This window comes from Bactrocera dorsalis, chromosome 6 (assembly GCF_023373825.1).
Source record: "Bactrocera dorsalis isolate Fly_Bdor chromosome 6, ASM2337382v1, whole genome shotgun sequence".
Taxonomy (NCBI): domain Eukaryota; kingdom Metazoa; phylum Arthropoda; class Insecta; order Diptera; family Tephritidae; genus Bactrocera; species Bactrocera dorsalis.
The window spans coordinates 22,535,681-22,557,876 of NC_064308.1; the positions used below are offsets into that span (position 1 = coordinate 22,535,681).

The 22,196-nt window shown below is 36.0% G+C and overlaps 3 protein-coding genes and 1 long non-coding RNA gene across 5 annotated transcripts; 3 read left to right on the top strand and 1 right to left on the bottom strand.

Moving 5' to 3' along the window:
* Nucleotides 1-314: 314 nt before the first annotated feature.
* On the top strand, nt 315-9,722 carry LOC125779614 (uncharacterized). Its single transcript, XR_007423402.1, has 4 exons — nt 315-590; nt 2,676-2,748; nt 3,218-3,346; nt 8,650-9,722. It is a non-coding gene; the product is annotated as an uncharacterized LOC125779614 (long non-coding RNA).
* Nucleotides 865-2,242, top strand: LOC125779499 (uncharacterized). Of its 2 annotated transcripts, none has more exons than XM_049460857.1 (2): nt 865-1,784; nt 1,837-2,242. In XM_049460857.1, exons 1-2 carry the CDS (start codon nt 1,497-1,499, stop codon nt 2,134-2,136), a joined length of 588 nt encoding a protein of 195 aa, XP_049316814.1. In that variant the 5' UTR covers nt 865-1,496; the 3' UTR covers nt 2,137-2,242. The 2 variants fall into 2 exon arrangements, with proteins under 2 accessions (XP_049316814.1, XP_049316815.1); XM_049460858.1 differs by having other exon boundaries at nt 1,612-1,750.
* A 6,931-nt stretch (nt 9,723-16,653) lies between the features above and the next one.
* Nucleotides 16,654-18,984, bottom strand: LOC125779700 (uncharacterized). The gene is made up of 3 exons (XM_049460973.1): nt 17,250-18,984; nt 17,089-17,194; nt 16,654-16,987 (listed from the first exon to the last, which is right to left on the bottom strand). The coding sequence occupies exons 1-3, from the start codon at nt 17,423-17,425 to the stop codon at nt 16,655-16,657; spliced, it is 615 nt and encodes a 204-aa protein (XP_049316930.1). The 5' UTR covers nt 17,426-18,984; the 3' UTR covers nt 16,654.
* A 14-nt stretch (nt 18,985-18,998) lies between these two features.
* LOC125779299 (uncharacterized) lies at nt 18,999-22,196 on the top strand. The gene is made up of 3 exons (XM_049460566.1): nt 18,999-19,793; nt 21,079-21,262; nt 21,353-22,196. Exons 1-3 carry the CDS (start codon nt 19,276-19,278, stop codon nt 22,148-22,150), a joined length of 1,500 nt encoding a protein of 499 aa, XP_049316523.1. The 5' UTR covers nt 18,999-19,275; the 3' UTR covers nt 22,151-22,196.

The window sequence follows — 22,196 nt, forward strand, 5'->3', positions numbered from 1 at the left end:
TAATGCAAAATACATTGTTTTTGTGCAGCAAATTTATAACGAGATATTTTTCTGTCACAAACTAACAAGTGTACAACTTTTTTTTGGCATAGCAATTTTGCCACCTAATATATTTTCAAAAGTAACTTTTAAAAAATCGGTCAAAAGCAGACTCTTATACACACATTTAAAAGTAGACAAAAATCCCTCTTATTGCTAATATAAAATGTCAATATTAATTAAGACCAGATCTAATTAAATAAGAAAATTACTTTACTTTGAATGGTGTACAAGTTGTATTTTTGCTAACTGTATGTATAATTTTCTGTGAAGTGGAAACCAAAAAATAGCCTTTTCGCACAATTAATTTAGTACATTAGGTTTATAATTGAAAAACCAGCTGATTGCTATTTTATCAATGCACTCAGAATTAAGCACAGAGAGGCAGAGTTAAACACAGCCAAATTGACAGTACAATTTCATTTCGATTAAGAATTAATGTAGTAAAATAATTTTTCTATTCTGTATTGTAAATCGATCTAAATCAGCGTTTTAATAGACCAAAGACCGGTTAATTAATCAAATATCTCCTGTGGGGAAAGACTATAAGCGTACGTATTTAGTTAGTTTGAACTTAGCAAGGAAATGCCGACTACGGATTAAAGGTCACTACTTGTGCAAAATATTATTCCAATAACTTCATTGTTGCTTGATTTATTGGTATTATCTTGGCATGTCAACGTAAGGGGCCGATTCCGTTTAAAGAAGATAATTAGTGTTTTAACGTTATTAATTCAATATTAATATATTTCGGGCTATATGTGTGTGCATATATAATTAACGTTAATTGTTTTATGTATTTTTTCTTATAATTCAGTTTTAGTAAAATTATAATTGTTCATATATGAACTTGTTTCTTGTTGGATTATCTCATTGTGTTGCATTTGGATATCCTATATCCGCTCGCTTCTTGTTGTTAAGGATATCTTTTATCGTGATAACATTATAATGGAATAGTTAAATTGGTAATCAACATTTTGTATTGACTTCGCATATAGTATATATATATATATAGTATATACATAAATACATATACAGTGCACTCGCGGTGACGTGAACACCGTCTAACATGAACAACGGCTAACGTGAACACGCTTTTTTTTTACATTGACTACTCTGTAACGTGAACCAACTTACTTAGAAAGCTCAGTAACGTGAACAAAATTTTTGTTCACTACACTTTTTATTAACATACGGACAACACTCAATACATTAAATTTTATTTTTTAGGTTCGGGGAATCCCCTAATATTGAAAAATTTGCGCAAATTTTTACCATATGACAACGACTTACATCAGTTGAAGATTTTTTCTTTCGCGGAGTCAATCAATCGGAATGAGTTCTAAAAAATCGAAGTGTTTGCAATTAAAAGAAAAAGCAGACATTTTAGACAGTCTGAAAAAAGGAACAAGTGTGACTAACTTAGCAAAAAAATATAATGTCGCTAAGTCAACAATATGCAGGATCAAAATGCGATTAAAATAACGAAGTTATATTACAGAAACAGTTTGTTGGCTTCAATAGCAGCAAAAAACTTCGATGCTGTTACCCTTTTATCTGTCGCGTGGGATCGGGTCAGCACAGAAACTCTTGCCAATTGTTGGAAAAACATTTTAAGTTTAATGGGAAACGAGGAGGACCCTGAATATAACATTCCATTAAGTATCCTGAAAGACAAATGGAGTGCAGAAATAAACTCTTTAATGCGAATGTCAGTTGATCTCCTTCAGGACTTGAGTCCTCAGGTAGAAGTTTTACGACACACTTTGATATCATTATTACTTTTTTCTTTTTTAGGTTGAGTTTACATTGCCAATGGTTCGAGAGTGGAACGATGACCCTTGTGTTGATGATACCACCGAAATCCATGAAATTGAAGAAAGTGACGATGATGATTGTATTGCCGAAGACCCCATAAAGAAAATTGCCGCCAGTGAGGCAGTTGAAATCTTTAACAAGGCATTGCAATGGGCTGGAGATGCAATGGTTGATCAAAGCGACATGAGTGTACTTAGACGCTTAAGGGAGAAAGCAGTATTTCAGCTATTAGAAAGGGAAAAGCAGCAGAAAAAGATAACGGATTTTTTTAATGAATAAATCTAATGTCAAATTTTATTCGCAATTTAATATGTATGTTCATACCCATGAACATACTGATGGCAATAATAAAATACTTTTACATTTAAATGTGTAAAATCCTGAATTTAGCAATTTGAAGTTATTTTGCATCTTCAAATTCGACAATCGCTAACGTGAACATTTTCACTAACGTGAACTCCCTTGGTTTTAATTAGTTCACGTTACCGCGAGTGCACTGTTTATAATGTAACAACACCTTCAGAGTCTCTGCATCTGCATCGTATACCGTTACACATACATATGCTTCTTGTTATAGTGAATAACAGTTCAGTTACAACCCTGCCAACCACGGCTACCCTCTTGTGTCAAATATTTCAATACAGCTACACATTTTTTTCTCTATGCACTAACACCAACGCATATTTTCGGGTTATTTTCTGCTTACCTACATGCGATGAAAAAAGTTTCTTTCATTTCTTGATTTGTGATTTTGAAAGTGAATTTTATGTGATTTTTTTAAAATAATTTGAAAATAATTACTTCATTTGTTTTTATAGCATAGGAAATCAGAATGAATTGGAAATAGCAGCAGCAGCAATATCATCAGAAGCAGCAAATTTCAATTGTTAAGTAAGTATGTGAAAAAAGTGTGTGTTGTTTGAAATTGGATTGCGCAGTCCAATATACACATGTAATACGCAAAAATAATTACATATGTACATAAGTATGTATTTTATGCGTTTCAGACCGCCTGCACAATCCAATATAATACTCATATGTTAAAACAAATGTTTGTTTTATATTTTAAATGATTAAATTATATTTATCTTTTCTTTCAGATGTTATTATTATTTTTATTTAATATTCTTTCTTTTCAGATTTTATCACTATTTATTTAATTAATCTTTGCTTTCAGAGTAAATTGTATTTGTATTTAATATATTTTAATTTTTTCAGATAGTATTAATCTTTTCTTTCAGATATTATTATCATTTTATACAATTAATCTTTCTTTTTCTTTTAGATATAACAAATTCAATGTAATTTATATTTATTTTCAGGCATTAATAACCTTTATTTTGTTTCAATCTTTTTTCAGGTACTTGTCTTTTACAATCTTTTTCCACGCCTTTTGTTCGGAGCAGCTCCTTTAACTATGGAACTAGCAATCACAGTACAACAGCTAATCTGGAGGGTGAGAAAATCCAAGTCAGGGTGATGGTACTAGGTCAGTATAGTAAAACCATCAAAGGGTTTGGCGTTCGTATGTGTCAGTTTTTTTATGACCTTTTAAATTTTTTCCTTATCTTGATGTTTTTTCGTGAACCACTTGTCCGATTTTGATGAAACAAATTTAGAAAAATTAAGAATTACAATTTCTATTTGTTTTTATTCAAAAAAGTGTTACGGCTTAATACCGTAAGCACAGTTTATCGGGTTCCGCTAGTTCTTTCAACGGTTCAGTACGGTTATCCGCTATACGTTACCGCGCTGATCACCTAACCTCGTTCAGTTTTTAATTGGTTAAATTTTTTGGATATGCTGTTAAACCAATCAATCGGTGGTACTCTTCTTCTTCTTCTTTACTCCAGCAGCAGATTGAAGAAGTCGCACGATAGGGAGTCGCCTTGTCTGAAACCTCGATCGGTATCGAACGGCTCGGAGAGGTCCTTCCCGATCCTGACGGAGCTTTTCGTGCTGCTCAACGTCAGTTTACACACCCGTATTAGTTTTGCGGGGATACCAAATTCAGACATCGCGGCATAAAGGCAGCTCCTTTTCGTGCTGTCGAAAGCAGCTTTGAAATCGACGAAGAGGTGGTGTGTGTCGATTCTTCCTTCGCCGGACCTTTCCAAGATTTGGCGCATGGTGAATATCTGGTCGGTTGTTGATTTACCAGGTCTAAAGCCACACTGATAAGGTCCAATCAGTTTGTTGACGGTGGGCTTTAATCTTTCACACAATACGCTCGACAGAACCTTATATGCGACGTTGAGGAAGCTAATCCCACGGTAGTTGGCGCAGATTGTGGGGTCTCCTTTTTTATGGATTGGGCATAGCACACTTAAATTCCAATCGTGGGGCATACTTTCGTCCGACCATATTTTGCAAAGAAGCTAATGCATGCACCTTATCAGCTCTTCGCCACCGTGTTTGAATAGCTCGGCCGGCAATCCATCGGCCCCTGCCGCTTTGTTGTTTTTCAGGCGGGCAATTGCTATTCGAACTTCTTCATGGTCGGGCAATGGAACGTCTGCTCCATCGTCATAGATTGGGGTATCGGGTTCGCCTTCTCCTGGTGTTGTGTGTTCACTGCCATTCAGCAGGCTGGAGAAGTGTTCCTTCCATAATTTAAGTATGCTCTGAGCATCGGTGGCTAGATCACCTTTTGGGTTCTACAAGAGTATGCTCCGGTCTTGAAACCCTCTGTAAGTCAGCATTCACCAATGGGTAGGGTGACATTTTTGAAGTTGAGGACACACGCCATGTATAAGCGCCTTGAATGCATAAGTGCTGATATGGAATCGGAGCGGTGTGCACACACAAGTTTGAAGGAGCATGATTTTGAATCTATTGGATTGTGAAGTGATTCACTTATCAAATTTAATACGAATTTGGTTCAGTTGAAGTCTACTCTACAACGTGAAATGGGAAAGCGTAGCGCTTCTCAACATTATTCCACATTCAAAATGAACAGCAATGAATTCCAGCCTATTATAGTGAATACTAATCGTTCTCATTTGCCTCAATTAACGTTGCCTAAATTCAGTGGATCCTATATAGAGTGGACAAATTTCTATTCGATGTTCACATCAGTCATCGATAAGGACAGCGACCTAAGTGATGTGGACTGCTTGAGTGGTGCTGCTCTTGACACCATACGATCTTTGGATATAAATGAGGCTAATTATAAAATCGCATTAGATCTCCTCATTAAACGATTTGATAATAAACGTCTTATTTTTGAGGCACATATCAGGGAGATTTTCGGGATGAACAAGGCAGATGGTGCTGTCGGCAAGCTGCGAGCGATGTGAGACAAGGTCAACTCGCATATATGTGCGTTGCAGTCACTTGGTTCCAAAGAGCAAATAGCGGACTGCATAGTGGTACAATTTTTAGCTCACAAGTTGGACAAATTACCTCAATCAAAATGGGAAGAAAGTTGGTCAATAAACGAGTTAATATCGTGGGAATCATTAGCTGCATTTTTAGAACATCGATGTCGTACCCTCGAGAATGTGGAGCATGCATTGCAAACACAAGCAAACACATTCAAAGCATCACACGCTTTTACATTTTAATCGTTTACCATCATAACGATTTACCATTAATATCGAACTCTGTCCAACCTAATGCCATGACTGCAACGCTGCCAACGCAAACTGACATCTCTGCTTCCCGATCTCCATCTGATGTTGTGCTTTTACCTACTGCAAATGTTTTAGTAAAGAATCGTGCCGAAACTTTCGTACCTTGTCGCTCACTTTTGGACTCTGGCTCACAGATTCACTTCGTCACAAGTCGCTTCGCAAACCAACTTCAACTGCCTAAATCTAAATCCTTCGCTTCGGTTTCCGGAATTGGGGATGCAATTTTTCCAACAGATGGATACTCAGTCAATCTTGTACTAAAGTCGCGGACTTCAGATTACTCAACAAAAATTACTACTCTTGTCGCTCAAACGATTACTGATAATCATGTCAGTCATGACCGATGATTGGAATGTTCCTTCGAATATCCAACTAGGCGATCCTGCTTTCAATGTACCACAACGCATCGATATGCTCATCGGAGCAGAACTTTTCTTCGAACTCATTTGTGTGGGGCAGATAAACTTGGCACCTAGGTTACCCATTCTTCAAAAAACTCGACTGGGATGGGTTCTATCTGGTGGTTGGCAGCAAACCCTTCAACTATCGACATTTAATGTAAGCCAAAGGACATCTAGTGGAATTGATAACGATATCCAGTTAGACAAATTAGTTCGCCGCTTTTGGGAAATTGAACATGTTCATGAACCAATAACCAAAACTTCAAAAGAAGACCTCGAGTGTGAGGAGCATTTCAAAAATAATTATTCACGTTAATCATCGGGCGAGTATTCGGTCCATTTGCCCATTAAGTGCAGCTTACACAGATTCACTTGGTGATTCATATTTAGCTGCTACAAGCAAATTCGAGAATAATGAACGCAAACTTAGTAGAAATCCTAATTTAAAGGCGAAATATAGCATGGAATGATTTCTAAGTGCAGTTACATTCTACCTCATCATTGCCTTATCAAGAATGATAGAACGTCAACGAAATTGTGAGTTGTTTTTGACGGTTCTTCAGGGTTATCACTAAATGACATACTTATGACCGGTCCTACCATTCAGCCCAAACTTTTCAACATTCTCGTTTGTTTTCGTACCTTTCCAATTCCACTCACTGGGGATATTTGCAAGATGTATCAATGTGTTCGCATAACACCTCCAGATAATATGCTTCAGTGCATACTATGGTGATATTCCCCAGAAGAAGAATTACGTGTATAAGTTATCACGCGACGCAAGAATGTAATTGAAGGAGCCCCAAAATATTGCGCGTGGCCTGAGTCAGCAACAAGTAGCGCACTCAGAATCATGAACGGAAATAACAAGTTTTAAGTTGCATCAAAAAGTTGCGCGTGGACTGAGTCAGCAATTATACGTTCTCACATCTGCAAATACCATCAGCACATATTCGTTCTCACGCCTGCAAATACCAGCTCGCAACACCACAACTGCTACGCAGCAGCGGCGGCAGCAACAGCAGCAGGTAGCTTGAGGGTAGTTTATAATTAGAATAATTTTCAGTATAATGTTTGGTGCTCTTCGAGCTGGACGCGCTCCACTCGAATACTCTTAATAAAGTCAATAAAAACAAAATAGGCGTTTTGAATTAATTTATACAAGTTAGACACGGTTACATAACGGACTATGCTCAGATATTCTCAGCGAAAGTCCTGTTGCTGATAGAGAAAGCCTTCTTAGTTTCGATGAATCCAGCGATATTGTCAAAACTCTCAGACTTGTTTGAAATCCATCGAAGGACGTCTTTTTGTTTAAATATAAACCTCAGCAAACATCGGAGAAATGTTCCAACCGTTCCGTATTGTCTACCATAGCACGTTTCTACGACCCATTAGGTCTGATTGGTCCTACACTTATTAGAGCTAAAATACTCTTGCAAAGGATGTGGAGAGACAAGCTCGATTGGGATGAAAGTTTACCACTTTCCATATGCACTGCATGGTTAGCATTTTGTAACGATTTTGTTGATCTTCAAATATATGCATTTTGTGATGCCAGCCTGGAAGCATATGGCGCTTGTGTTTACGTTCGCTCAATTAAGGATAATGACATTAAAGTCCACTTGTTGTGCTCCAAGGCTCGTGTCGCTCCCCTTAAAAGCTGACAGTGCCCAAATTAGAGCTTTGTGCGGCCGCGTTACTAGCGCAATTATTATCTGAATTAAAAAAAAATGAATATATTTGATTGTTCTTATTACTGCTGGTCCGATTCATCAGTGGTTCTCTCGTGGCTACGGGAGGAACCCTCAAAGTGTTGCCAATCGGATTTGTGCTATACAACAACTAACTGAAGGCATGCAGTGACGTTACGTTCCCACTTCCATGAATCCAGCTGACATCCTATCAAAGGAGCTCCTAAGGTCAAGGCTTTGGACGTATGGTCCAAAATGTTTGGAAAACGTCGAATCTTCGTTACCACAACCATGCGCACCTCACATAACTACCAGAAAACGCCAAAAGGATTTGCATATCTCATCTGATAGACCCGACATAACTTTTTCGTTCAAATATATCAACTCGTTCGGAACAATGCAGCATATCTTTGGATATACATATATACAAATTTAAGAAATCGAAAAGATCACAGCTCACAACTACAGATATCTATCATGGGACTCAATTGCTCATGCGTCTAGTCCAAAGAGCGCAGTTGTGGTCAGAAATCGTCGCCCTGAAGAAGAACAACTTTGTACACACAACAAGTAAAATCGCTTCGTTATCGCCATTTTTGGATGATTTTGAAATTATACGAGTTGGAGGTCGTTTAAAGAACTCAACATTAGTCTCTGAAGCACGTCATCCAATGATTTTACCAAAGGATCACCCATTAACGTCGTCAATAATCACTCATTTTCATCGAAAGTATAACCACGCAGGTCCTCAGTCTCTACTTGCCTCCATTCGTATTCAATTTGGCCTATAGGTGGCAGGAAAACTATTGCCAGTGTTCTACGAAAATGTATCATATGTTGGAGATCGAAACCACGCCTCGTTGAGCACATCATGGCTGACTTTCCTAAGGAACGCATCCATGCATCGCGGCCCTCGCGGTCTGTGGGAGGCAGCAGTAAAAATGGCAAAAAAGCATTTCTATTGCTCCGTTGGTTCATTACTTCTTGGTTTTGAAGTATTACGCACCTTAGTATGTCAAATCTCAGCAATAATTAATTCAAAACCTCTTCTGCCACTTTCAGGAAATCTAGAAGATCTTGATGTACTGACGCCCGGGAATTTTCTTATTGGTGGTCCTCTTATCGCTATTCCTGAGCCGAACCTCACGCACCTAAACTGCAATCGTTAAGATCGCTGGCAGCAGGTTACCTACATATAGTACAACAGATATTTTGGAAGCGGTGGAGTGAAGAATATCTTAGTATTCTACAACAACGAGTGGCGTCAACCCCACCCAAACATTGAAGTCAATGACATCGTATGCAACAAAGACGAAAATTCAGCAACTCTTAAATGGCCCTTGGCTCGAGTTACAGAACTTGTCACTGGGACAGACAGGGTTGCAAGAGTAGCCGTTCTTCGTACGTCTACCGGCATGATGCGTCGAGCTATCATCAAATTGTGCGTTTTACCTGTCAAAGATTCTTTTGAAAGTTAGACCTTTCAACGGGTGGAGGATGTTCGGAGCTGCTCCTTTAACTATGGAACTACCAATAATGAGTAGCATTAATCTTAAGTTTTTATTTATACTTAAGTTAACTAAACTAATACGCACACATATATTCCACCAACTGTGGTAAGAAAACATTGTAAATAATTAATATTTAATATTAATTGTTTTGTGGTCACTCTAATTTTGCATATCCACCACAGCATTACTTGTTATTCTAATTCCTCATTTCTCTTTATCCTTTAATATGCTTATGCATACATACATGTGAGAACAATTAAGCTTAGCTTTGCCTAAGCTTAGCATCTTAGTTATTAGTTCGCTTTTTATATTCGATACCTGCAGACGCATTATTTTCTAGTTCGTTTCTTATATTCGCAGACGCAAGGGCATTTCACCTGGTAAACCACCAGCCACGTAACTTTCTATTCGTTGTGTTATATATATTTATATTAATAAATATTTTGTTAATATATATAGTCGTGGTTTTATATCGCGATTCGAAACTATCAAAAAAGCTTGACACACCTTTATTTTCAGGTATTTGTCTTTTATAATCTTTTTTCACTCTTTATTTTCAGCTATTAATAATTCTTTTCCTTAATTTATCTTTTTTCAGATGAAATTATTTTTTTAAATTGAATATATTTTTATTTACAAAATGTTAGCGTTAAGATATTTAATTACAATAAATTACTATTTTATGTAAATATGTATTAAAAAGAATAAAATTAATAATTTAAAAATTCAAAAGTTTTTTTGAAATTTTAAGAAATTTTTAAATTACGAATAAAAAAATGCAAGGCTGTACGGCTGTTTAAAATGCAACCCTGCATCAGACGTCGATTGGGGATATTAGAGTAGGACTGCTGAATGAGCGCAACAGAGATGTGTGAAGGGAAAAGTGGGTAGGATCTTCACGCTACCCACTTTACTACCTGACTATCCGGTTTTTTACCCGCTCATGGTTGTCACTAACACTATAATTCATATATATGTATGTGTATGTAAACAAAAACCACTGTTCCCACTGTGTGATGTTATTTTCCTTTTTTTTGAAGTATTAAAATATTCAAATGATTATTACATGAATATTATTATATATATTTATATCATTACCAATTTTCAGCCAAATAGGTTCAGCCGTTCTTGAGTTATTTTGCACAAAAGCCGCCGCTAACACCTTCTCCAGGATTAAAGGAACACCCTTGCAAGTTTTCACGTCTTTCCGTGCTGTCGTTCGGGCGTAATGCGCGGACATACAAAAAAGGCGTTTCATTTTTATATATAAGATGATATTTCCACTAGTGTTTGTCCATTTCGTATATGATTTCTCACTTTTGACGAGTTGATTTCAGCTTTTTATATATGTATGTTGTTTGCTTTAAAAATTGCTCTTTTACTTTATATAGTCTGTGGGAGCAATGCAAAGTATTTTTTTGGATTAAACAGGTATATTTTTAAGTGAAGGAATACGGAAATAGAATTTAATATCTTATATCTTATATATAAAAATGAAACCGTTTTCGTTGTCACGGCATCACACGTGAATGGCTAAACCGATTTGGCTGATTTTTTTTGTTGTATTTGTTATTAATAGGAGAAGGTTCTTATGTAAGAAAAAAATACGAAAGTTGCCGGAAAACCCCTAAAAATAGCCCATTTCTTTTTCCCATACAAACGTTTTATTTTGTATATACATACATACATATGTAAGTAAAAATGATTGTTTGTTAGTAACGCTAACGCTCGAGAACGGCGGAACCAATCTTCATGAAATTTTCAGAAGTTGTTCGCTGTGGATCTGAAAGGTTCAGAAATATAAAAAAAACTTTTCATAAGAAAAAGTCCAAAAATTGGAAATTTCCAAAATTTGATTTTTGTATGAATATGATTGTATGAATTCTTTTTTCTTTTGTTTTTCAATATTTTGATTTGTAAATTATTTGAATCGTTCAATTTCGGTCGCTTGCTTTTTTATTCCGGCTATTTAAAAAAAAAAATTTTTGAAAATTATTCAGTGAAAACTTTATGTGTGTTTCAAAGGAAGTTGTCAATTACAGATTGAAATTTGTTACAAAGCAACGAAGACATCGCGCTAATATCGGTCGGCGTTCTTTTTGCCATCAACGTATGGCAGCCCAAGACACATGAACTACATGAGACTCCCAGGATGCGATGACATATGTGTGGAATTATGGATCGCTGTCGATCAGCAAGCGATCATCACGTTGTCACAGCACGACTCTTCAAACAACAGTTACGATGTTTGATGGACTTTATCTTGAAGCGACGTATGTATATACAAGTATGGTGCAGTCAGATGCTGGATGTACTCTGTTGAGTTGCAAAAAAGAGGTTTGCCGCACGCACACATTCTTCTTTGAATGGTGGCTGGTGATCAAATTGATGAAATCATTTCTGCGAAAATTCCTCATGTAGAGAAAGATCCATTATTCTACGAAGTGATGAAAACCAATATGGTGCATGGACCTTGCGGACACCACAATCCCACTTGAAATAAATGCACGAAACACTATCCACATGCTTTTCTTTCGGAAACGCAAACTGGAAATGAAGGATATCCACTCTATCGTCGTAGCTCATCAGACGACAATGGCAGGACATCTACCGTTCAACTTAGAGTAGTGAATATCGAAGTCGACAACATATGGATCGTACCATATTCGCCACTATTGTGTAATTCACATTCAAGACTCATGCCAATGTTTGATATTGTAGTTTGGTGAAATCGACTTTTCGGACTGCTGTGCGTTTCGCAGTTCATTTGGAGAATGGCTAAAGAGTGTTTATCAACCCAGAGAATACAGTACAGCCAGCGGAAACACTTCCAACAACAAAATTTACATTGACGAGTTTTTTCTCAACTTGCGTCAGTGATTCGTTTGTGAAAACATTGCTCTATTTGGAAATGCCTTGATATTATGCATGGAATGCATCGCCGTAGAAATAGGTACGCAGAAAGCAAGGCCAACTAATAGATTGACATCCAGGTGTGTTCTCAACTAATTCCTTAGGACGAATTTACATAATCCACCCGAAAAACTACGATTGCTAATACCTTCGGTTGCTATTAATAAATGTACGTCGTTTAGTTTGATTTGAGTCATTGCGTACACTTTTCGCGATGGTCATTTCGACATATCAGCCTTCAAATCCGCGTCAATTATGGAACACGAACAAAAGTATATTGCCGAAGACATTTTACATCGTATTCGTTAAGAATTGGAAATAGGCAAATTTCGGTTCCAGTGGTTTGATATCAATTCCACCTCCCTTCTGTCAATTCACTTCAACGAAATATGAACTCATCACGAATGTTTATGCCAAATTGGCCAAATTATCGTAACTAGGATTGCATGGGTGCGCGCCAATTATACATGGCCTTTTCCCCGAGTTGGAAAACCATCTTCTCTGTACATTTACGCACCGGAATAGAAACCAAAAAATGTTGCTTATCAAACTGCGTTACATTGAAAAAAATTTAGAAAAATCGAAAATAAATGATTTTTAACACAACGTAAATTCAACTTTCTTTTTCATTTCAAAACACATAATTTCATGCTTGCTTCAAAAATTTTTGAAAATTATTCAGTAAAAATGTTATGTGTGTTGCACATAAAGTGATCAATTTCAAATTGAAATTTGTTACGATGCCAAGAAGAGATCGCGCTAATATCAGTCGGCGTTCATTTTGGCATCAACATACATTAGCAGCCCAAGGCACATGACCGAGTACTCCCAGGATGCGATGGCATACGTGCGGTATTATGGATCGCGGTCAATAAGCAAGCGATCGTCACGTTGTCACAGCACGACTTTTCAAGCAACAGCTTCGATAGACTTTATCTTGAAGCAAAGTACATATGTATATATGGTGCTGTTAGATACTAGACGTACTCTGTTGAGTGGCAAAAGAAAGGTTTGCGCACGCACACATTCTTCTTTGGATTGTGGATGGTGGTTACACCAGATCAAATTGATGAAATCATTCAATCATGCGGAAATTCCTGATGCAAAGAAAGATCCAGTATTATACGAAGTGATAAAAACGAATAAGGTTCATGGACCTTGCGGACACCACAATCCCACTTCGGTTTGTATGTCTCACAATAAATGTACGAAAATGAATCCACGTGCTTTTCTTTCGGAAACACAAAGTAGAAATGATGGATATCCACTCTATCGGCGTTGCTCACCAGACGATAATGGCAAAACATTCAAAATCCAATTTAGAAGAGTGAATATCGAAGTTGACAACACATAGATCGTACTATATTCACCATTATTGTCTAATTCACATTCTAAACTCATATCAAAGTTTGAGTATTGCAGTTTGGTGTAATCGATAAAATACGTTTGTAAATACGTCACCAAAGGAAGCAACATTGCGGTTATTGGTCTTGAACGATACGGTCGATACGTGAACTGCAATAAAGCGCATTGAAGGATATTTAATTTTGCAATTCATGAACGTTTTCCACCTGTTGTGCGTATCGCAGTTAATTTGGAGAATGGCCAAAGAGTGTATTTCAACCCAATTAACATTTATGAGTTTTTGCTCAACTTTCGTCAGTGATCCGTTTGCGAGGGCACTCGGAAATACCTTGATATTATACATAGAATGCATCGTCGAAGAAATAATTCGCAGAAAGCAAGGCCAACCAGTAGGTGGACATCCAGGTGTGTTATCAGCTAATGCATTAGGACGAATTTACCCAATCCAACCGAAAAACGACGATTCTTTCTACCTTCGGTTGCTGTTGATAAATGTACGCGGTTCAACTTCATTTGAGTCATTGCGTACTATGAATGATACGGTGTGTGCAACTTTTTGAGAAGCAAGCCAGCAATTACAATTGCGGGAAAATGATAATCACTGGAATGGAAATGCCTTCAAATCCGCGTCTATTACACCGGTCAACACGATTTTTGGGTCTGACATCTACATGTTAAATTTTAGTTTCTCCTATGACAAAAATAAGGAAAAAAAATTCTCCGGTTAAAGTATGCTTTCGTAGAAATTAGAGCAATTTTTTGATTTTTTTTCTTACCTTCTAAAGTATTTTTACAATTAACGCAGGCGAAGTGAGGTACCCAATTTTCATTTTGATTACTGACTTTTAGGTTAAAATAGGCTTCATAAGCTTCGCAAAGTTTCAAATTTGTTTATAAAGCAAATTTTTTACTTCTAACTTTAATAAATTCACCGCAAATAAAACAGAATAATTCAACATAATTTTTACACTGACTTGATGCCATTCTTTAACTGAGAAATACACTAATATTGTTGTTACAGCTATAATAAACAAGTTAACATTCACTACTGTGCCTCTTACAAATAATAATACTGTTTACTTTCGGGTTAATCAAAGTGTTGCCATCTTTGATTTATGAAATAAATTAAAATATACTTATCGTTGTAGATCAGCCAAACGAAAGCAAACTTTAAGAACCAAAGATTAACATTTAAGTGTTTTTCAATGTCTAGAATTCAAGCATGAGAACAGAAACCCCCAAAAAAATATTTTTTTTGTTGACCGGTGTTATGGGATACGAACAATAATGACATTGCCAAAGACATTTTACATCGTCTTCGCTAAAAATTGGAAATGGTACAATTTCGGTTGATACTTCTGGTGGTTCGATATCAATTCCATCTTCCCTTTATCAATTCACGAAAGATGAACTCATCACAAATGTTCGGACATTGGCCAAATTATCGTAACTACGATTCCTTAAGTGCACGCGCAATGTTAGCTGCCAAAAATACCGGTGTTGTCGACTTCAACTGGAAGATTCAAAGTCGGGGAGACTTGCGCTCATACAAATCGATCGATCGTCTTGACTATGAAGATGACGCCGTGAATTATCCAGTGGTATTCGTAAATTCTTTGACAGGTTTGGTATGCCACCGCATCATTTGCGTCTCAAAGTAGGATCCGACGTTATTATGTTTCGCAATCTTCATGCGCAGAAAGTGTGTAATGGAACCCGACTGATTGTGCCGCACCTATCGAATACAAGAAGACAGAATGCTTGATCCTACGAATTCCTTTGAGTTCTAACGAATTGCCATTTCAGTTCAAACGTATTCCGTTTCCAGTGAAAATTGAATTTGAGATGACAGTCAACAGGACCTAAAGATAGTCGTATACTGTGAGGCATAAATTTGGAAATGCTATGTTTCTCACACGGCTGTAGCGTGTTCACGAGTTGGAAAACCGGAACAGAAACCGAAAAATGTTGTTTATAAAGCTGCCGGGTCAGCTAGTATAAAAATAAATCGCAAATTGTTTTGCTAAGCGCATAACTCAACAACGCCTGGACTAATTTGGCCAATTCTTTTTTCTAGTTGTTCGTTGAGGTTCAAAGATGGTTTTTATGGCAAGAAAAAATCGAATAATTGCCGGAAGCCCCCTTAAAAACAGCTCTTTTCTTTTTCCCATACAAACGAATGAATGTTTGTTTGTTAGTAACGCTAATGCTCGAGAGCGGCTCAACCTATCTTGATGAAATTTTCAGAGGTTGTTCGCTGTGGATCGGGGAAGGCTTAGAAATAAAAAGACTGTAGGCTTTTTGTGAGGAAAAACTCGGAAAATTGAACAATTCCAAAAGTAACTTTTTTTCAAACAAGATTTATTATTATCAATTTTTTTTGCTTTATTTTCCAAATATTTGAATCGTTAAAATTCGTCATTTGCTATCTTTATTCCGGCTATTCAAAAAAATATTGAAAATTATTTAGTGAAAGCGTTATATGTGTTTCACACAAAGTGATCAATTACAGATAGAAATTTGTTACGATGCCACAAAGAGATCGAGCTAATATTGCTCGGCGTTCTTTTTGCCATCAACGTATAGCAGCTCAATACACATGAACGAGTACTCCCAGGATGCGATGACATACGTGTGGAATTATGGATCGCGGTCACGATGTCACAGCACGAATTTTCAAACAACAAGTGCAAGTTTTGGAGAAGTAAGCCAGCAATTGCAATTGCTAAAACATGTTAATCACTGGAATGCAAATGAAGTTCGCTTCAGCCTTCGAATCCGCGTTAATTATGGGCTACAAACAAAAATGACATTGCCGAAGACATTTTGCATCGTCTTAGCTAAAAATTCGAAATGGGTCAATTCAGGTTGATACTTCCGGTGGTTTGATATTTTTTTAATAATGATGTTTTTTACTATGTTATAGAAAATTTAATATTTATTTTGGACATATTTATTTTCATTCAAGTGCAAAAACATCTCTGAATAACGAAACGTAATAGATTTTGTGACTGCCACTTACAGAATAGCAAAATCGTCTCAAGTCTCAAAAATTGTCTCTAACTTAAAATCTCAAATTTAGAGACTTAAGGCAGTATCACAGTACTGAATCGCACGGTAAATCCATTTTATTATTATGTTTTTTCCAAAATTAATTTTCAGCTTAAATCCATTTTATTATTACATTTTTTCTAAAATTAATATTCAGTTTAAATTCATTTTTATCATTACCAGATTTTTTCTAAAATTATTATTCATTTTTATCATAATCACATTATTTACATTTTTTCTAAAATATTTTTCATAATACCTATAAACTCTTTTGTATTACTACTTTGTTCTTCGATTGCAGTAACAACTCTCTCAGTCAATATTTTCCCGTCCTCCACCACTGTCTTCAGCAATTCGTTTTGTTCTTTTGCCACTGTTATTAGTTCGCCCATGTAATTTCTCTTTTTACTTGCAGATGCACCCGCTGCTGATGTCGAGCTACCTAATGGGGACATTGATGGCGAGTTCGTCAATGTCATTACTGGCGTACACACTGCTTCAGGCGACATTGGTTCTGGATCTGGCCACATTGGTTGTGGTGATCCTATAGCCATAGATGACTGGAACAAAAGTGATGTTTAATTCGATATGTTTTAAGAAAAAATTATTTTAATAATAAACATGTAAAACTCAGCTTACCACAGTTAATTATATCGTATACTTCAACAGTATTGGCTGCTGTCAGTCCGATAATTTGATGGACCGCATCAAAATGTTTCCACAGCGATGGGCTGCTCCCCGAGGGTCCAACTTTTTTCTTTTCCTCTCTGTAATTTAGCAAAAGTTAATAATGTTAACAATGTTATGTGGATACATATTAACCTATATTTTTGTGTAAGATTCCGTATTTTAACATACACTTCTTTTGCAGTAAATTTGTGCGTCATTTGCACAGATATGTCGGCATAGATGTGCAAATTACGTTTAGCACGTCGCAAGTCTCCGGCTCGTTCCCGCCACAAATCTATTAACACAACATCGTCGCTATTTGTCCACATTGTTCTTTATTTGTTCACCTCCATCTAAAAATATTTAAATTATATTTCAATTCTTATCGAATGCGATGTAAAATGACTTCGGTAATGTCATTTTGGTTCGTATCCCATAATTAACGCGGATTTAAAGGCTGATATGTCGAAATGATCATCTCGAAAGGTGTGTGAACTTCGTTTGCATTCGAAGTAGCTATCGCTACTATCATATCGCAGTGACTATCATGTTCCATCAATTGTAATTTCTGACTTCCTTCTCAAAAAGTTGCCCACATCGGACCATTCATACTACGCAATGGCTCAAATGAATTTTAACCGCGTACATTAATCAATAGCAACCGAAGGTAGAAGCGTTTTTTCGGTTGGATAGTGTAAATTCATCCGAATGCATTAGTTGAGAACACACCTAGATGTCCATCTACTGGTTGGCCTTGCTTTCTGTGCAACTATTTCTTCGACGATGCATTCCATGTATCAAGGTATTTCCGAATAGAGAACTGCGAGACGCACAACAGTTGGAAAACGTTCATGAATTGCGAAAGTAAATGTCCCCCAAAGCCCTTTATTACAGTTCACATATCGACCATAGCGTTCAAGACCAATAACCGCCATGTTGCTTCCTTTAGTGACGTACTTAAAAACGTATTTTATCGATTACACCAAACTGCAATACTCAACATTGATATGAGTTTTGAATGTGAATTAAACAATAGTGTGGAATATAGTACGATCCATCTGTTGTCAACTTTAATATTCTCTCTTCTAAATTAAATGTTGAATGTTCTGCCATTGTTATCTGGTGAGCGACGCCGATAGAGTGGATATCCATCATTTTCAGTTTGTGTTTCCGAAAGAAAAGCACGTGAATCGTGTTTCGTGCATTTATTGTCAGACATACAAACAGAAAATGGATTGTGGTTTCCGCAAGGTGCATGAATCATATTGGTTTTCGCCACTTCGTATAATAGTGGGACTTTATTTGGATCAGGAACTTCCGCAGAAATGATTTCATCAATTCGATCTGGTGTAACCACCATCGGCAAACCTTTTTTTTGCCACTCAACAGAGTACACTACCATCTAACAGCACCACTTATACTTTGCTTCAAGATAAAGTCCATCAAACATGTAACTGTTTTTTGAAAAGTCGGGGTGTGACATCGTGACGATCGCTTACTTATTGATCGCGATCCATAATTCCACATGTACATATGTATGTCATCGCATCCTGGGAGTACTCGGTCATATGCCTTGGGCTGCCAATGGATGTTGATGGCAAAACGAATGCCGACCGATATTAGCGCGACCTCTTCGTGGCATCATACTCGTAACAAATCTCAATCTGTAATTGATCACTTTGTGTGAAACACACATAACGTTTTCACTGAGTAATTTTCAATAATTTTTTATTATTTTTTGAATAGCCGGAATAAAAAAAGCAAGTGACAAATTTGACCAATTCAAATAATTGACAAACAAAACAAAATAATTGAAAAAAAAATTATGAAAAGAAGTTACTTTCTGGAATTTTCAAATTTTCCGACTTTTCCTCACAAAAAATTATACAGTTTTTTTTATTTCTAAACCTTCTCCAAACCACAGCGAACAACCTCTGAAACTATCATCAAGATTAGTTCAGCCGTTCTCGAGCATTAGCGTTACTATCAAACAAACATTCATTCAATTATATGGGGAAAAAGAAAAGGGCTGTTTTTAGGAGTTCTCCGGCAATTATTCGCTTTTTTCTGGCCATAAAAACCATCTTTGAACCACAACGAATAAAAAAAATTGGACAAATTGGTCATTTTTATATATATGATAATTGTATACTATAAATTTAAAAGCTGATATAATATAATGGCCTTAATCAATAATAGTAGTATGAATGAATCTGATGAAGAACGTGACCTTACCAGCTTATCTTGGTTAATGGAGTTACGAAATCAAAATTTTAGCTGGACAAATGACATGCAAGAGATAAATTTAAATGGCGATGAAATGAGTAATCGACACAACATAAAATGGTCTCACGAAGCTAGTGGAGGACAAAAAGATGCGTATGATAAAATAAGTATGTTGAAAAATAAAGACAATTCCAACGACAAAACCAATTATGTTTCCAATAATGATCATATTGTGCCAGAAAACAGCAATGGAACACTGTTTAATGAATTTGATAAACAACAAAAAGAACATAGTTCAAGCAGCGATATTGATAAAAATATAACTAAACGAAATTGTATTGGTAAATCCATTGAAAAAACATGTAGAAAATCGTTTAAAGGAATGTACTTTCAACAGCAGCAATTAAAAGTGCAAATAAAACGAGCTACCCCAATCGAGCGCTATGAAATATTTATGGAAAAAGTTAAAAGGTATTTATAATATATTTTTGTTACTATCACAAGAGGTATCTGATACAGAATTTATTAAAGTATGATTTAAATATTTGCTTTCTAATTCTTCGAAACTAAAAATAACTATTTTGGTTCTAAAAACAAGTTGATACTCAAATCGCAAACTCAATTTCACCCGCATTAAATAATTCGCATCTTATCAAACAACTGGGAACTCCTTTTCGGATAGTCAACCAGTAAGGTATATGTATGTAAACTTGGGTATCCAAAACAAATAGCAGCCCGATAGTGAAAATGACAAAAATCGTACAAAGTATTAAATTTTTTCAAATCTTAAATATCCCAAAGAATACGACACTTATAGTTTTTGTTAGACGTTGAAAGTCGAGCAGGGCGCGAAGCTGATGAATGCAAGAAATAAGCTTCAAAACTGTATGCGTACATTTTCATACGGAATCGCACAAGCAACGCAAATTGGAAGCTGACCGCAGCGTTGTGTAAAGTTGATCAATGCGAGAAAACAGTTTGAAAGTGTTTTTGGGCGCACACTCCCGCTGAAACGGCGCACATATTATATATACAAAAACAATTTGCGGATAGCGTTAAGACGCTATTTATACCAAAGGTGATATTCGCCAAATTTCTGTCTTTTTGTATTTATGGTTTTCATCATACTTTTTTTTTAATATTTACCACATACAATTCAGTTTTACAGACCATAGGCGCAAACAAAATTGCCAAATTAAAAAGCAAATGTGTACGTGTATATTAAAAAAGACGATTTTAAATAAATTATTTGTAAATTATTTTGTTTTATAAGCACGTAGTATCATTAAAAGTTTCTACTTGACTTGATAAAACTTAAAAAACAAAAAATATTTTAAAAGTAATGGCTGTTTGTGTCGATCTAGTTTTAACTTTGCGGTGACCATTACTAATCCTTACAGCTTCATTTAAAATAAACCCGAGAACAAATTTTATTAATGTTGTGCCCTATCGAGGTTTTGATTTTCTTTTTTAAATTACCCGATTTACGAAAAAACTTACAGTAAATTGTTAATAAAAAAGCGGTATTCAAAAAAATCCTTCGATCAGGCACTAGTTTTTCTTGTTTTCAAAAACATATAAAAATTTCATTGAAATCTACAGAGCAGATTTCGGTATGCAAGAGTCACCAGTTCAAAAATCATAATTCTGAAAAAACGCATTTGATGTTTTACACGGAAAGTTCTACACCGCCCGTTTTATTTTTAGGTAAAAACACGACTTCCTAACACAAATTTGTTTTCTTACTTTTCTATAGAGTATTTGTAGAATATCAGAAATCGGCAATTAACTATCAAACGGACACAACAGAAAAGCCGCCATTTAATTACTCTCATATAATCGGTATGGCAATGTTGGAAAATGGACGAGTGACATTGCAGCAAATATGTTCTTGGATAGAAACAAAATTTGCTTATTTTCGGGTTAGAAAAAAATGGAATGTGAGTAATATATACTCGTATGAATATATATATTCTCCTTCACATCTAAATTAATTATAATTATAAATTTATAAATACAATGCATTTCAGAATTCCATAAGGCATAATTTATCGCTACATCATTGTTTTCGTAAAGTAGACCGTACAAAATTTGAGAAAGGTAAAGGTGGTTATTGGGAACTGGGTGTTGATCCTCGTAAATGCGACAGGAAGCGTATAAGGAACAGAAAAAATGCACAGCATAAAATTAGACAAATGCATCATCAATATCAACATCAACCGCAGAAATTGCAAAAACATCCGTTAAGCAAAAATAAAAATAAAATTACACAGGAAACAAAACCTATGGTTGTGCTTAATCGACAAAGCCCGATAAACATATCATATAAAGAATTACAAAAACTACAAACTGGAAGCTATTATAGTGATTGTGCTCAACAACAAGTTAACGAAATACACACAGTTTGCCCCGGCAATTCTAGCAGCGCTCTTAAGGCCGATCACGCCACCGGTAGGCATTTGTTGCTTGACGAGCTCGACATTCAACAAAACATCGATGTTGTCAGCTGTTGCCAACAGTCACAACAGGAGCATAAAATATTTATTACAAGTACGGCGGAAGAATTCCCGGCAACAATTAATAATGATAATAATAGTCCCAAAACTGTTGAATTACTACAGAATAGTAAGCTACAACAATATCAGCTCGGTACAATTATAATTAGTGCACCCACCGCAAAATACGGTAACATTTCCGATTTCGCTGCTTCAACGGGATCTATTAACTGTATCATTAATGGCGACTATATTGATGACAAAGCACATACATTACAGCAGAATTTCGTAAGTTATCACCACCGTTATTTTACATGCAGGTATTATTGTTGAATGGGGCGCCCAAATATATGGTACATGCTAATGAGTTTAAGCCTTT